The following is a 13,019-nucleotide window of genomic DNA, read 5'->3' on the forward strand; positions in this document are numbered from 1 at the left end:
ATGTATCAAGTCTGTGCTCTATAGGAAATTGTTTTGTTTTTTTTAAAGAAAATGAATTAATAAAACTAACCTGGCCTGAGGGTTTGTGTGTATCCAACTCCGACGAGGCAGGCGTTGTTAACTTTGGCCTGTGAGGAGAAACAAACGACGAGGACAGGTGAAATTCACATGATGACACAGCAGTTAGGAGACTGGAAACTAAGATGCAGTTGAATAATTTATATCCTATATATGGATACATTAGAATCAGCAATGTTTCCTATCGGTCCATAGTTCTGACACTTTGAAGTGAAACATCTCAGTGACCATTGGATGGAGCGCCAAGAAAGTTTTAACTAACACTACTGGAATTTATCCTGTTGACTTACTACCACCAGGTTAATGTTTTTCAGGTTTAAGTGACATACTCTGACAACTCTTGGATGATGACTGATTATTATCCATCTCAAAAAAACATATTCATCATATTTAATGATTTCCATTGATTGAGATTATCAGGTCAAAATCTCATTCAGGCGGATAATTTAGTTAATTACCAAATACAGTACCTCCAAAGCTACAGTAATGATGTTCTGGCTAACCTCAGGTGAGCTCATTTGCTAAATGTTAAAATGTTAATATGTAGATCTAAAGTGGTGAAGGTAGTGAAAACAAAGCATATCCACTAAATATCAGCATGTTAACACTGCCCTTGTTCATTGTACAATCTCAAAAACATGCTGAGGTGTTTTTTTAAATCTATTTCTAGAATATCTTTATAGTCATGCTCAGTGTTAAAGCTGTACAGAAAAGAAAATTGAATTTGAGCCCACTGTGGGTCTTAACATTAGTGTAATAACTCATCTATCAGACGATGTAGCCTAAACTTTGTGCAAAATTCTATTTTCGAGTAAATCCGGGATGAAAGTGTTTTTTTTTTTCACATTGGATAATGCAGGCGCACGAATTATACGTCACGTTGCTCACGATTCATCAGTCACTGATATTGGATCCGTCATCCATCAATCAAACGTCTGAGACACACACACACACACACCGAGCTTGGTCTCGCCCCCAAACATCGAATATCCCGCCCGCTCGATAACGACCAATCAAATTCGTTTTCCTTACTCGGGTAAACTCGTGCCGCAACTCAGGACAAACAGGACAAACGGCCATTTCTGTACACCTTTATAACTCTACTCATTGGGGCTTGGTGTAAATGTGTCTGATGTTGTGAGGTCAGTTCTTACAGACAGGGAGGCATCCTTATCCAGCTGGTATTTGGCTCCAATTCCAAAGCGTGTGTTGTTGCTGCCGGCTGTCCAGGCCAGGTGGACCGCTGTCTCCAGGTTGCTGTCCACCTTTTGGTAAATGGAGCCACCGAACTCTGTGCCGTCATTGCTGAAATACAAAACCACCACAAACACACAAAAAGGTGGAGATGAGCATCAGTGGGTATTATAGTCTTGCCCTCATCCGGAGTATCACTTCCATTTCCTGCCTTTCTTCCCTGTGACGCAGTGACTCACACATTGGTATGAAGCTGGAAGTCACCGGCCTTGTACCCAAGGGCAAAGTTGTTCTGGGTCAGTTTAGATTTGGCGGTGTCAAAAGCCAACTGGTAGCCGGCCAGCCAGCCCTCGTAGCCCAGCACGGCAGCGGCGTGGACGGTGGGACCGGCCATGTCGAAGTCCAGGTCGCAGCCCATGTTGACGAACTCACGCTTGTAGCCGGTCTTCAGTTTGGCACTCTTCTTGCTGCAGAGGGGGAATAACAATGGAAAAGGTAAGAGGTACTGCATTATTGATATGTTTATAACACACATCTGCTTCGACAGACTTTGCTGTCAGTTGATTGGGTTAGAGAGGGTTGCTGTCAGTAAACACCTTGAGTCACTGTCTTTAAAAACTAAAGACCAAGTCCGAAACCTTGGCGTGCTGATAGACTCAGATCTGACCTTCAACAGCCATATCAAATCAGTCACCAAATCAGCCTTTTATCAACTTAAGAACATATCCAGAATTAAGGGTTTTATGTCCCAAACTGATCAGGAGAAGCTGATTCATGCTTTTATCTCCAGTAGACTTGACTACTGTAACGGTCTTCTGACTGGTCTCCCCCCAAAAAGTATTAAACAGCTGCAGCTCATTCAGAACGCTGCAGCTCGAGTTTTAACCAGAACAAAGAGATCAGATCACATCACCCGGTTCTTAAGACCCTACATAGTCAGTAGAATAGATTTTAAAGTTCTGCTATGTGACAAATCACTGAATGGTAGGTCCATTACTGTTATGCTGCTCACAAGTGAACAATAAACTGAAATCAGCCCATGTAAGCACTTTTAATCCAGGTTAAAACATTTCTCTTTTGGATAGCTGAGCCTTTAAGTACTTTTTTACTCTTACTCGAGTAACATGTCGACTGAGCTACTTTTACTTGTAACGGAGTAAATTTTGACCAGGAGTATTTGTACTTTTACTCAAGTACTGGGGTCGAGTACTCTGTCCATCTCTGTTGATATGTTTGTAATACACATCTGCCTCGACAGACTTTGCTGTCAGTTTATTGGAGATACTGGAAATTATGTACAGTAGCGCAAATGGGAAATCGTTCTTACCCAGTGTTGGGCACAAATGATGTGTCCAGGCTGAGCTTCAAGCCCTTAGCCAGCTGCAGATAAACAGGAAGCAAACACAAACTGTGAGCTTATATTTTATCTGAAAGTGAAAAAATACTGATGTTTTGAACATTTTAAAGGGACAACGAGGAGTTTCTATTTGGTTATAAAAAAGTCTCACGTTAATGTGGATGAATCTACACTACCCACACTTGTTAATGGGCCCATTTTCGATAAATATATCGTTTGTCTCTATCGTTATTTTGTTATTATTAGTGGTGGCGGAAACGCTGGGCGAACCGGCCAGCGTTTCTTTACTTTCGGTTTCGTGGCGAGTCATGAGAATAACGCCGCTGAATCGCCGTTTATGGTCGGGACTACGACGGTATGTGATCGTCTTCGAACCTCTGACTTTAATTCTTGATGAATGAAAACATGAGTCTGTCTTGCGCCGGTCAAAGAATTTCACGGTGCGCACGGAGGCTCATAAATGTAGTGTGAAAACGCTTCGCTTTTCCAAAACTCCTCGTTGTCCCTTTAATAAACTAGTAAAGTAAACTCCTGTCTTTGTTGAAAGTATCTAAAATGGCTTTATATCCTTTTTTACCTGGTCCTCCATGGTGACTTCTGTGGTGAGCGTGTTGTCTGTGTTCCATTTCTGGTTGAAGCTGAGGCCCAGCTCTTTTACTTTGTACTTGGTCTCCAGGTGGCCGCCCGACTTCCCTGTGTCTGTGTTGTTGGAACCAGAGGTGGTAAACTCCTGCAGGACACACAGAGTGGATGGAGATTGGATGGATGAGATTTAAGGAGAGGAGAAAGGAGAAGCAGAAAGGCTCATTGACACATTAGAGCCCTATATAGCTAACAGCAACTAAAAGGCAGAGAGGCCGAGAAAGCATTCAGGGAGAGAGAAAAAGGAGAAAAAAAATGAAGGAAACAACAAGCATTGTTTTTCTGTTTTTTTCCTCTGCCACGCAATCCCTCTCAGGTTTGTATGGCTGGTTAATTCAAATGAAGAGCTACAACTCTTAAGATGGAGAAATGAGTTTGAGGATGGCAACTGAAAAAAAATAAATAGGCAGGACTGAGAGGGAGAGGCTGGTTGTTGTGAGCTGAGCGGCTCTGGGGGATCAGTGCTGTTACTGGTGCAGCGGTTTGGGGGGGCAATGGTGGCGCCTATAAAGAGCTACGGCTGCAAAGAAACACTTGGCATTACGCCTGCAAACGTTGTCTGTACACAAACACACATCTCATACCACCGGCTTACCCTGCAGTGCACCTGTGTTTAATCATTACATGATATGTTTACACAATCTCTCTCTCTCTTACCATCTGACAGGAAAGTCCAAAGAAGAAGCAGGAAAAAGAGAAAAGAGAGACGGTTAAGGGAGAAACCACACACAAGAGTTTACATGCAGGAATTGTATCCGCTCAGTGGGGAAAAATGAAAACCAGCGCTACGGAAAGCTGAAAAGCTGTCAGTTTGGACAGAGTGAATATATTTACAATGTTTTTTTCAATGAGGCTTGAGTGTTGTTGCATGTGGGGAAACTCTGTATGCAAGTGCTCATTATGGTTTTTACCATAGCAACAAGTTTATAGCAAAACAGACACTCATGTTTTTACTCTGCTGACTACGGATGTTGGACCGAGTACAAGTCAGGCAGCAAACAGACCCTGACATGAACTGCTGCAAGTGTGTGAGTCAGCCATTTGATCTATACCACTGAGAGAAAAGGCCTGAGCAGGACATTTTGGACACATCAGGCTCAGTGAGACAACAACAGTACTTACAACACCACTCTGGGACTTGGTCTTGACGTCCAGCTTCAGAACTCCATATCCTGGGGAGAAAGGACATCAGGGAATTAAAAAAAAAAAGAAAAGCACATCATTGTACTGCACAGCATGGATCTGGGACAGCTGCGGCAAAAATAAACATCCTGCTTCACCACGTCTTTGTCAAAATAAAATAAAAAAAAAAGTTAAGAAGAGTTTTATGCAGTTACCAAAGCCCTTGTTGAAGATATCCTTGGCAGATTTTCCCAAGTCAGAGTATGAAGGAGGGACGGCCATTGTGCCTGTGGAAACATACATGTACATTCAATGTTTGATTTTTTGCAGAGATGCATATCGCAGCATAAACCTGACTGATGCATAGTGAGACATGCACCTCCATCATGTTGCAGCAGGGCTTGCAGAGGCCAGAATATGCAATGTTTTGTCCCTATTATGGGATAAGCTGCAAATAAGATAAGATGAGATATGTATTTCTTATTATATCCTCAAGAGGAAATTCATTTGTCTGTCAGCTCATCTACCATTTGCAGAAGAATTAAAAGGCCTGATGGCTGTAGGTACAAAGGATCTTCTATATATCTCTTCGTGCTGGATCCTACATTTCCCATGATGCAACTTTGAAACTTGGATATCTATCAGATACATCTAAAATATCTAATATCTTTACTGGGCTGCTACACAGATTGTCTGTTTAAAATATTAAGTCTCAAAGCCAAAACAGATACTAGAACATACAGGATAGTGTTATCAAAGACAGAGTAATGCCCACTGTGGGGATTAAATTGATCAATGGAGTGCCCCTTTAAATCGAAATAGAAATCTATAACAAAAGCAGCAAAAATAAGCACAGGATCAATACTTGTGTATGAAGCCCTGCACCTTTGCGGAAGCTAAGCAATTCAACTCAGACTTCTGACTAAAGCCATTCAAAAAATGAAAGAGCTGTATCCACGCGCACAAAAAGCACTGCAGATAGCATTTTCTAACAAACGTTTACTTGCAAAAAGAATCAGTAAAGGCATTTGGCTGAGTTGGGGAACCCCTCCAATCAGGAGAGAGGGCTCGTGATATGCAGCGTGTCTCCCCTCCCCCTCCATCTTCCATGTGAACCCTATTGATCCCGGGGCAGGAGGCCATTAGCAAGAAGCAAGGGGTTGTTAAACTAATAGGACGGATTCTTTTGGAGGAAAGGACCGAAAAAGGCAAAATATCTTAGAGGTAAAGAGGTATCATATGTGGAGTGTGTAAAGAAATACTATGCAAGCCAATGCAGAAGAGCTAACATAAGCAGCAGCCGGTTTGGTTAGTCAGCAACTACAGGTGCTGCACACCACCACTGCACTGCACCGGAGTGTTTCAGACAGTCATCAGGGTCCCGTGGGTCAGGATGGATGTATGTGTGCAGGCTCTTGGTGTGTGTGTGTCTCTGTGTGTGTGTGTGTGTGTAGACATTTTTCACAAGGTGACTTTGCAGGAGCATGTGGAATATCCTGCATTCACTTGCAACATAAACCTAGATTAATATTTTACTAGGGGCTTGCCTTCCTCCTCCTGCTTCTGTCCACACACTGATAATCTCATCTATTCTGCAGAGGTTGGGAAAAAAAAAAAAAAAAAAAAAACACTTAGGCAAAAAGTAGCTTTTTTCTGATAATGCGGATGATTCACCCACCCACTGCAGACCCTCAAAGTGTTGCCAATGTGGAATCGTGCTAATTGAAATTATCACAAGGTTAAGATCTCAGGTCTGTAAAAGTGACAGTGAGGCCAGAGTGCAATCCAGGGACCCTGATGATACGTCATGTCATGTGTCTTTCTACGCACACACACACACACCCCCCAACTCACCATGTCCCTTGGGTATGTGGTGACATGACACACAGCAGTCTTTGTTCTCTGCCTGCTTGACTTTTCCTGTCTTCTCCTGCTGCACCATATTCCTCACTTCTTTCTCTGCCATGTCTCTTCTTCAGAGACGAGGGAAGGACAAGGAGGGACAATGGAAAACTTTGGCAAATCGCGCTGCACTGTTATGACAGCAACAATGTGTGGCTCTTGTCTGAGAGCGGCTGCGAACGTTAGCATGGTTCCTTTAGCATGCACTCAAGAGCTCAGAGGTCTCCTCGCAATGTGGAAAACAGGCCAACTATTGCGTCACATTGAACAATATATGCACAGGTCAGCAGAAGATGAACACATGTACTTTGTGCAGAGCATTTGAACACGATAAGGCCTGTGTACAGTCCTTGTCCTGCGCTGAAATATGGATTTTTTATCAGACAAAGAGCACTGATAAGCTGCACATAGGGTACCAAATGATGAGCATGGTGAAACATATACACACGCCCCCTTATACAAGAGCACAGAAAACACAGCTCATCTTAGAGGTGAGCATGCCACCTCGAGTGTTACAGCCACAGACAGAATATTATCATAAAAATACCAATTACAGCTGTTTGAAGTGGAACACTCAAAAACTGAGCTAACCTGCTTTGTCAGGCCAGCGTAGGCGTGGTTGGATCAGAACTGACTGAAACATTAGCAAACAACCTCACAGCTGTCATCGGGGTCTGATTCAAAATGTTGCTAAATTCTGATTAGTGCATGCCATGGACGCATGATGTGAGATCACATTTTTCCAACCGAGACCATGCCCACTTCGAGCCAGTGAGTCAAAACAAGGTCAAGACCAAAAGTGCTGAAATCTTCTTTAAATAACCAAACCAGATCTCCCATCTTTGTCACACCCGCACAAACATCTGACCACAGTATGCGACAAAATGTCTCATCTCATCCCATCCGTCGTCTCCGCTCCTCCTCTTGCTCAAACACTAAGCAAACGTGTGCCAGCCGACCTGCGTTTTGCTGAGCACATGCTATTCCTGCTCTGCCTTTGTCATTTCAGCAGACAGACACACACTCCTTCTCAGCGCTGCGCCCCCCACACCCTCCTTCACCACAAGGTCCATTTTTGACTCCTTCCCACCTCACCGTCTGTCTCAACACTGGGCTCTCTATATTTAGCCCAGGTGAACCTGACACTACAACACATGTGACTAGGGTTTCCACATGTGTCCTGGTTCAGGTTCAGCCTATTGAAAACCCCTATTAAAATGGGTGGATTTGTCTGTATCTTACATTCACACACACTGCATTTATATACAAACACACCGCCCCCCTCTCTGTCTCGTCGTAACACTTTCATGAGTTACACCCAGATGACAGTCTGGATTGAGCTCAGAGGTCAAAAGGACATATAGCTATATCAATGTGAAAGGAAAACTACAACCACACAAACAACAAGATGGTGGATGGCAGTCAGGTACAAGTATCTCTATATTATGCGTAACACAGCATTAATACATATAAATTGCTTCTTTTTTTTTCAATTAGAAAGATTTTTAGTTGTGTGATATGAAACACTAGTGCGTTACATCAACTCTGATTCATGTGAGATACTCCCGATGCTGATTCCTAATTATCATTATTGGGAAATGTATTGAAAATATAAATACCTTATTTTGTCTACAATATTGCACAAATCTATCAATGACATAATCAAACTTAAATAGTGTTCACTTCATACTGATATACTGTATAAAAGCCACAATCTCTTCTATTTGTATTAGGTCGATTTATTAAGATATTTTGCCCATTATCAGATTAATCAGGAAAAAAAATGGCTCTGGTTATAAATTTGCCTTACTGTGTAAATGACTAATAATCCCAACATTAATTTGAGCATGTATTGTAGTTGGCAAACATAGATAATTTAGCAATTTATTATGAGGACTCTGATAAAAGAGCCTTTACTTATGAACAAAAACACCTATAAAACTGTGTAAACAGACAGTTACTCAACATTGGCCGAACCCTCTGATAACATGACACCAGGGCAAGTGTGTGGGGCATATAACAGAAGGAATGTGTGTATGTGTGTGTGAGATAAGTTCAAGTACACTCAAGTTACTCCCAATACAATATATAGCTTGAATGTAAGGTGCCTGATGAAGTGATGATGTATTTGCTTCAGTATGTTACACACCACATAAGAGGTTCCCAGTGGATAAATACAAACTTTGACTACTGTTCTGTGTGTAAGCATCTGTTTACTGATAGGCTTGGGGTATTTAATGCTTATTGCATCAGCCTGTTTTGTTTCTAATGTGATGTTTCAGCCTGGCAATTGATCAAACGGGTCTGATTTCAGAACTTTGGATAGCGCCGGGTGTAGAAAAGTAAATGACCACAATTCCCTTTCAATATTTAGACAGTTAAAATAACCTAGCTTTAGTTTGCATGTATTCCTCCATGCTGACCTTGATGTTTAATGTAGCTACCTGTGCATGCATAGATGTTGTGCTTCCTGAAAAAACAAAATAAAAAACAAGCAAATGACATTTAAAGCATCAGGTCAGTGAAAGAGTGTTTTATTTGCCAGATCAGATGTGTCCACCCCTGGTCTTCCTGTGTGCTAGGCTATATACCAACACCTACCGTTCAAAATCACAATCTCCAAGAAGTAGGACTAAGTGTCCCACCACATAGCCTAGTAGTATTAAAAATGCACACGTTGAAAAAGCTCTCAAGAAAATGGGACAACCTTTTCTCCCGTGTCGACATCGCTGATCAGTGAAATGGGTTAACTTTCATTAGTGCTATTTTCCAGGAACTCTCTGAATGATTTCAGGTAACCACTGGGATATAGCTACAGGCCTGGACTGGACTGGCATTAAAACCCTGGCATACCCGCCTGCTGCCTGCTGCACTCCCACCCCTGTTGTGTGTGTGTGTGTGACTCATACCTCACTGACAGTCACACGATCATTGGCAACAGCTGCGCCCTCGTGCACATAAACCGACATAAGACATAATAAGTTTCTGTAAAATGAAAACTTGGTGAAGTCGCTTATTTCTTACCTTTATTTCTGGGGTGTGGAGTGTGCAGAGTTTGTGAACGGCAGCGGCGCAGCGGGGCACTGTGAAGGAGAAAGCAGAGACGACCAGACTGGGCAGGCGCGAGTCAGACCTCCGGCCGAGGGCGGGGCCACCACCGTTGTGTAATGTGACATTGAGGAAAAAACTTAAAACACTATAGGGCCACTGTATGTTTCTATATATATATACTGTACACTGTGTTCACATTGCAAACATTAATGTTGAGAAGTTCTTTGGTGCTGCGTAAGTGTTTGGTAATGCCTTTAGCCTACAGTCATGGGAAAGGGATTTATAATTGTATCATACCAATAAAATACCACGGGATAAGGCGTGCTACAATGATGCATTCTACATCATATTGAGTTATTGCGCAAATAGTGACAAAAAAAAAGTAGCCAAAGCTTGTTTGGATTTCTTAATGTGTAATTTAAAAGGATGTTATTGACACAGCAACATATAAATGTGAGGAATAACATAACCCACACAGCTATGCTAATATTATTACATATATTTTAGTCACTGTGGTCGTGTGCAACTACACTCAGTCAGTAGCATAAATATGGAAATGGTGCATTTGTTTTGGTGTAATAATACACTTACGCCGCTCGGGGGCAATGACCTCTTGCTGATATTGTATGTAAGTAAATAATTTACCCCCGAGGCAGGTCTTTCAGGAAGTTGATTACAGATTGGGTGTGCAGTGTGAAGGTCTGGCAGTCAGATCGTCATATTATATGATTAGTAGCCTACAGCATAATAGTACGGCATAGCTAGGATTTGTTTTTGTTTTTAGTTGGAGCTGTGTTGCACTGCAAGTGAAATTGTAGGGAGGTTGAAACAGCCTGCAAGGCAATACCCGGGGACGCAAGAGCTTAAAATAGACATACGCCTGATAGAACCAGAGACCTCAACACAGGTGCAAATAAGGCAGGTAAATGACTTGAAAATCCTTGATTATCAGTTAAGTTTTCGGTTCAAGTACTTATATTATTAGCATTATTATTAATTGTCGATTTTTTTTATATTTACAGTCGCTTTGTGGCTCACCCAAACTTTTTTGGCATCCAAAATCCGCAAAAGCCGATCGTCATTACGAAATATATGTAAGAAAGTAACAAATTATTTATTATTTATTTATTTTTAAGCGTTTAAACTCTTGTAAACTCAGTCACTCGTCAGTTAAATGGCTCAAATGTAGTAGAGACTCTCTCCTTTTGTTTCTACAGCGTCTATTTCTATGTGCTGCTAAGCCGTTTCCATGGTGACGTCTGGCTGAAACAAGTGTTGATACCTTGGCGTCATCACCGCGCGTGAACACAATCCTCAACAGATAAACAAGGCCGTATTTCAGGTAAATGAATGACATTATTCACCTTCTGCAACTTAACCGGTTGCAGTTGTGTGATGGTCGTTAAGTTATCGTTCATATTTTTCGCTTAACGCGTGTGGTTGTGTGTCGTCGTCGTCGTCGTTGCTGAGCATTTGAATCCGTCGAGACAGCCTGTTGTGTAGATTAGCCAACTTCACAAGCTAATTGACAATAGCCATAGTTGGACAGTGACACATAGTTAAGAAGCTAAGCACTGGGATTTCCATAGCTGTGTAACACTGACCAAGAGTTACCTCTCACTCTGGGAACTGTATGTGTGATTGACTCTATGCTCTGCTTTGTTTTGTTTTGTTTTGTTTTTTCCCCCCACAATTGACAGCTTCAGATGTGTGAGGGGCCGTCATCAATATCTGGGCCAATCCCCCCGGATCCCTCTCTGTTCCCTCAGTACTACAAAAGACCTGTTTCAGGTTAGATGCATCCATTAGGTTATGATATACTAAAAAAAACCTTCTTGAAACAGAATCTACTCTGTGAGTATGTATTGATGACAAAGCTGGATATTACAGCAACAAGTATAGAATATTGTTATATGATAAATATTGGTCTCACATTATTTTGTTTTCTTTCCTGCTGCAGCTCGAGGACGTTTAGAGGGAAACCACAATGGGACACTGTCCCTGCTCTCAGGTCCACTTGCTCCAGATCCTGTGTTGCTCCCTGGCAGCTACAGCGCCCGGGCCCCTCGAGCATACGCTCCCCGTGTTGGCCCTAATGCCACCCATATCCTGGAGCGTGGACGAAGAGGTGTAGTGGGGGAACTGCTCAAACTAGATGGTGTTTCAATCACTCCTGTTCCAAAACAGAGTAAGTGTGATTGATTTTTCAGATAGAAACTTGGCAGTATCCATAAACTTTATGCTTGTTTTGTTTTTTTCCATTTCTGTGTTGCTATTAACACAACTTTTTTTATTTGACCCTTCAGAGCAACGAGTACACGACTTCAGTAAAGAAAATGTGCGCCGTCTTCGGGAGATTCAGAGACGCTGCAAAGAGCAGGAGGCTGAGAGAGCACAGTCTCGGCCAGTTCCCGTCAAAGCTCTTTGGACGTCCTCCAAATACGAGAGTGTCCCATCCAGGGTGATGGCTCAGCTACAGGTAAGAAACATGTCTGCAAAAGGTGGCTGTTCTTGAGTATTGAATATTCACTGGATCAATTTTAATCCTGTCTTATTCGTGCAGGTTTCTGCTCCTCCAGCTGTAAAACCGCAGTGTCAAAATTTTCTGAAGGCCCACTCTTATGGTGGATTAACTGCCTCATCGAGATCACACTCCAAAGCTTTGCAACGCCCTGCCTCCTCCAACTCTGCATGTGACACGGACTTGCAAGTAAGAATTGCCAGAAAATGTACAAGTATAGCGTATTGATTCATATTTCTTCTGTTAAAGCAAAGAGAGAAGAGTAGTATTTGCAATTGTTGTGCACCAACATGATTTATTAAATGACATGTAGCCTATATGATTTTTATTCACTTTGAAGTAAATACCAAATACCTTCTGTCTTTTTAATATTCCATACATTATCATTTGTGGATACATTTACAGGTCAAAGGTCAGACCATAGACTTCATAAAGCATAATGCCCGGACTGCAGGAAAAACTGTACTGCGTCGGTCACAGTCACTCACGAGTCTAACAGATAAACCTGTGCCCAGTGCAGTTAAGGGGCAGGTGCCTCAGTAGTGAGTACTCCTATATCTTGCCTCCTCACCTCACCTTTCATTGCATCTTTCTTTTCACTGCTTTTGCTCACGAGGTGTCTCTCTCTCTCTCATTCAAATTATATGTACAGTCTTGAGGAAAGAAAGGAGCAGTGGCGTAAGGAGGCGGAAGAGAAGAGGAGGAATGCACCTGATCCCTCAGTTCCAGCTGGACACACCTTGATGCCTGAGAGTGAGAGACAGGAAACACTGAAGTCCCTCAAAGAGAGTACGCCTCTGTTTTATCTCTGTCCTTACAGTCGTGACAATCACTTAAAATAATGATTTACATTGGATATTTCCCTGTCTAACGCTGTTATTGCTTATTTTTCCTCAGCTCATCGTTCTCTCGTGACGGAGTTGCTGTCATTTCCTCTCAAAGCTGACAACCTGAGACTTCGCTCAAGAAAGGCTCAACTTGATTGTAAGCTTTCTGAAATTGAGGAGGCCATTAAAATATTCTCAAGGGAAAAGGTTTATATAAAAATAGATTCCTAACACAGAAAAACGAAGAGGAGGAGAGAAAAGGAGATGGTCGTGTAAATTCACTGCTTTTATTCACAGTTTCATTTTGTAGTTGCATAACACTGAG

The 13,019-nt window shown here is 42.1% G+C and overlaps 2 protein-coding genes across 5 annotated transcripts in view; one reads left to right on the forward strand and one right to left on the reverse strand.

Annotated features, from left to right (window-relative positions):
• Nucleotides 1–9,394, reverse strand: part of vdac3 (voltage-dependent anion channel 3) — a 10,481-nt gene extending 1,087 nt beyond the window's left edge. The window contains exons 1-9 of one of the 4 annotated variants that reach the window (XM_085786116.1): nucleotides 9,320–9,394; nucleotides 6,248–6,363; nucleotides 4,609–4,680; nucleotides 4,394–4,443; nucleotides 3,207–3,359; nucleotides 2,600–2,652; nucleotides 1,512–1,739; nucleotides 1,233–1,383; nucleotides 71–128 (exon numbers count right to left, since the gene is read on the reverse strand). In XM_085786116.1, the coding sequence (XP_085642242.1) occupies nucleotides 71–128; nucleotides 1,233–1,383; nucleotides 1,512–1,739; nucleotides 2,600–2,652; nucleotides 3,207–3,359; nucleotides 4,394–4,443; nucleotides 4,609–4,680; nucleotides 6,248–6,359 (877 nt within the window). In that variant the 5' untranslated portion in view covers nucleotides 6,360–6,363; nucleotides 9,320–9,394. Of the gene's footprint in view, nucleotides 1–70; nucleotides 129–1,232; nucleotides 1,384–1,511; nucleotides 1,740–2,599; nucleotides 2,653–3,206; nucleotides 3,360–4,393; nucleotides 4,444–4,608; nucleotides 4,681–6,247; nucleotides 6,367–9,204 lie in introns of all 4 variants that reach the window. The other 3 variants (XM_085786115.1, XM_085786117.1, XM_085786118.1) reach the window with 3 other exon arrangements.
• Nucleotides 9,395–10,564: 1,170 nt separating this feature from the next.
• Nucleotides 10,565–12,939, forward strand: enkd1 (enkurin domain containing 1). Its single transcript, XM_085788127.1, has 8 exons — nucleotides 10,565–10,688; nucleotides 11,047–11,137; nucleotides 11,307–11,534; nucleotides 11,653–11,825; nucleotides 11,910–12,056; nucleotides 12,273–12,409; nucleotides 12,520–12,656; nucleotides 12,765–12,939. Exons 2-8 carry the CDS (start codon nucleotides 11,053–11,055, stop codon nucleotides 12,923–12,925), a joined length of 1,068 nt encoding a protein of 355 aa, XP_085644253.1. The 5' UTR covers nucleotides 10,565–10,688; nucleotides 11,047–11,052; the 3' UTR covers nucleotides 12,926–12,939.
• The last annotated feature ends 80 nt before the right edge of the window (nucleotides 12,940–13,019 follow it).

Source organism: Trachurus japonicus, chromosome 9, assembly GCF_045865225.1.
Source record: "Trachurus japonicus isolate A0001 chromosome 9, Traja_1.0".
NCBI lineage: Eukaryota > Metazoa > Chordata > Actinopteri > Carangiformes > Carangidae > Trachurus > Trachurus japonicus.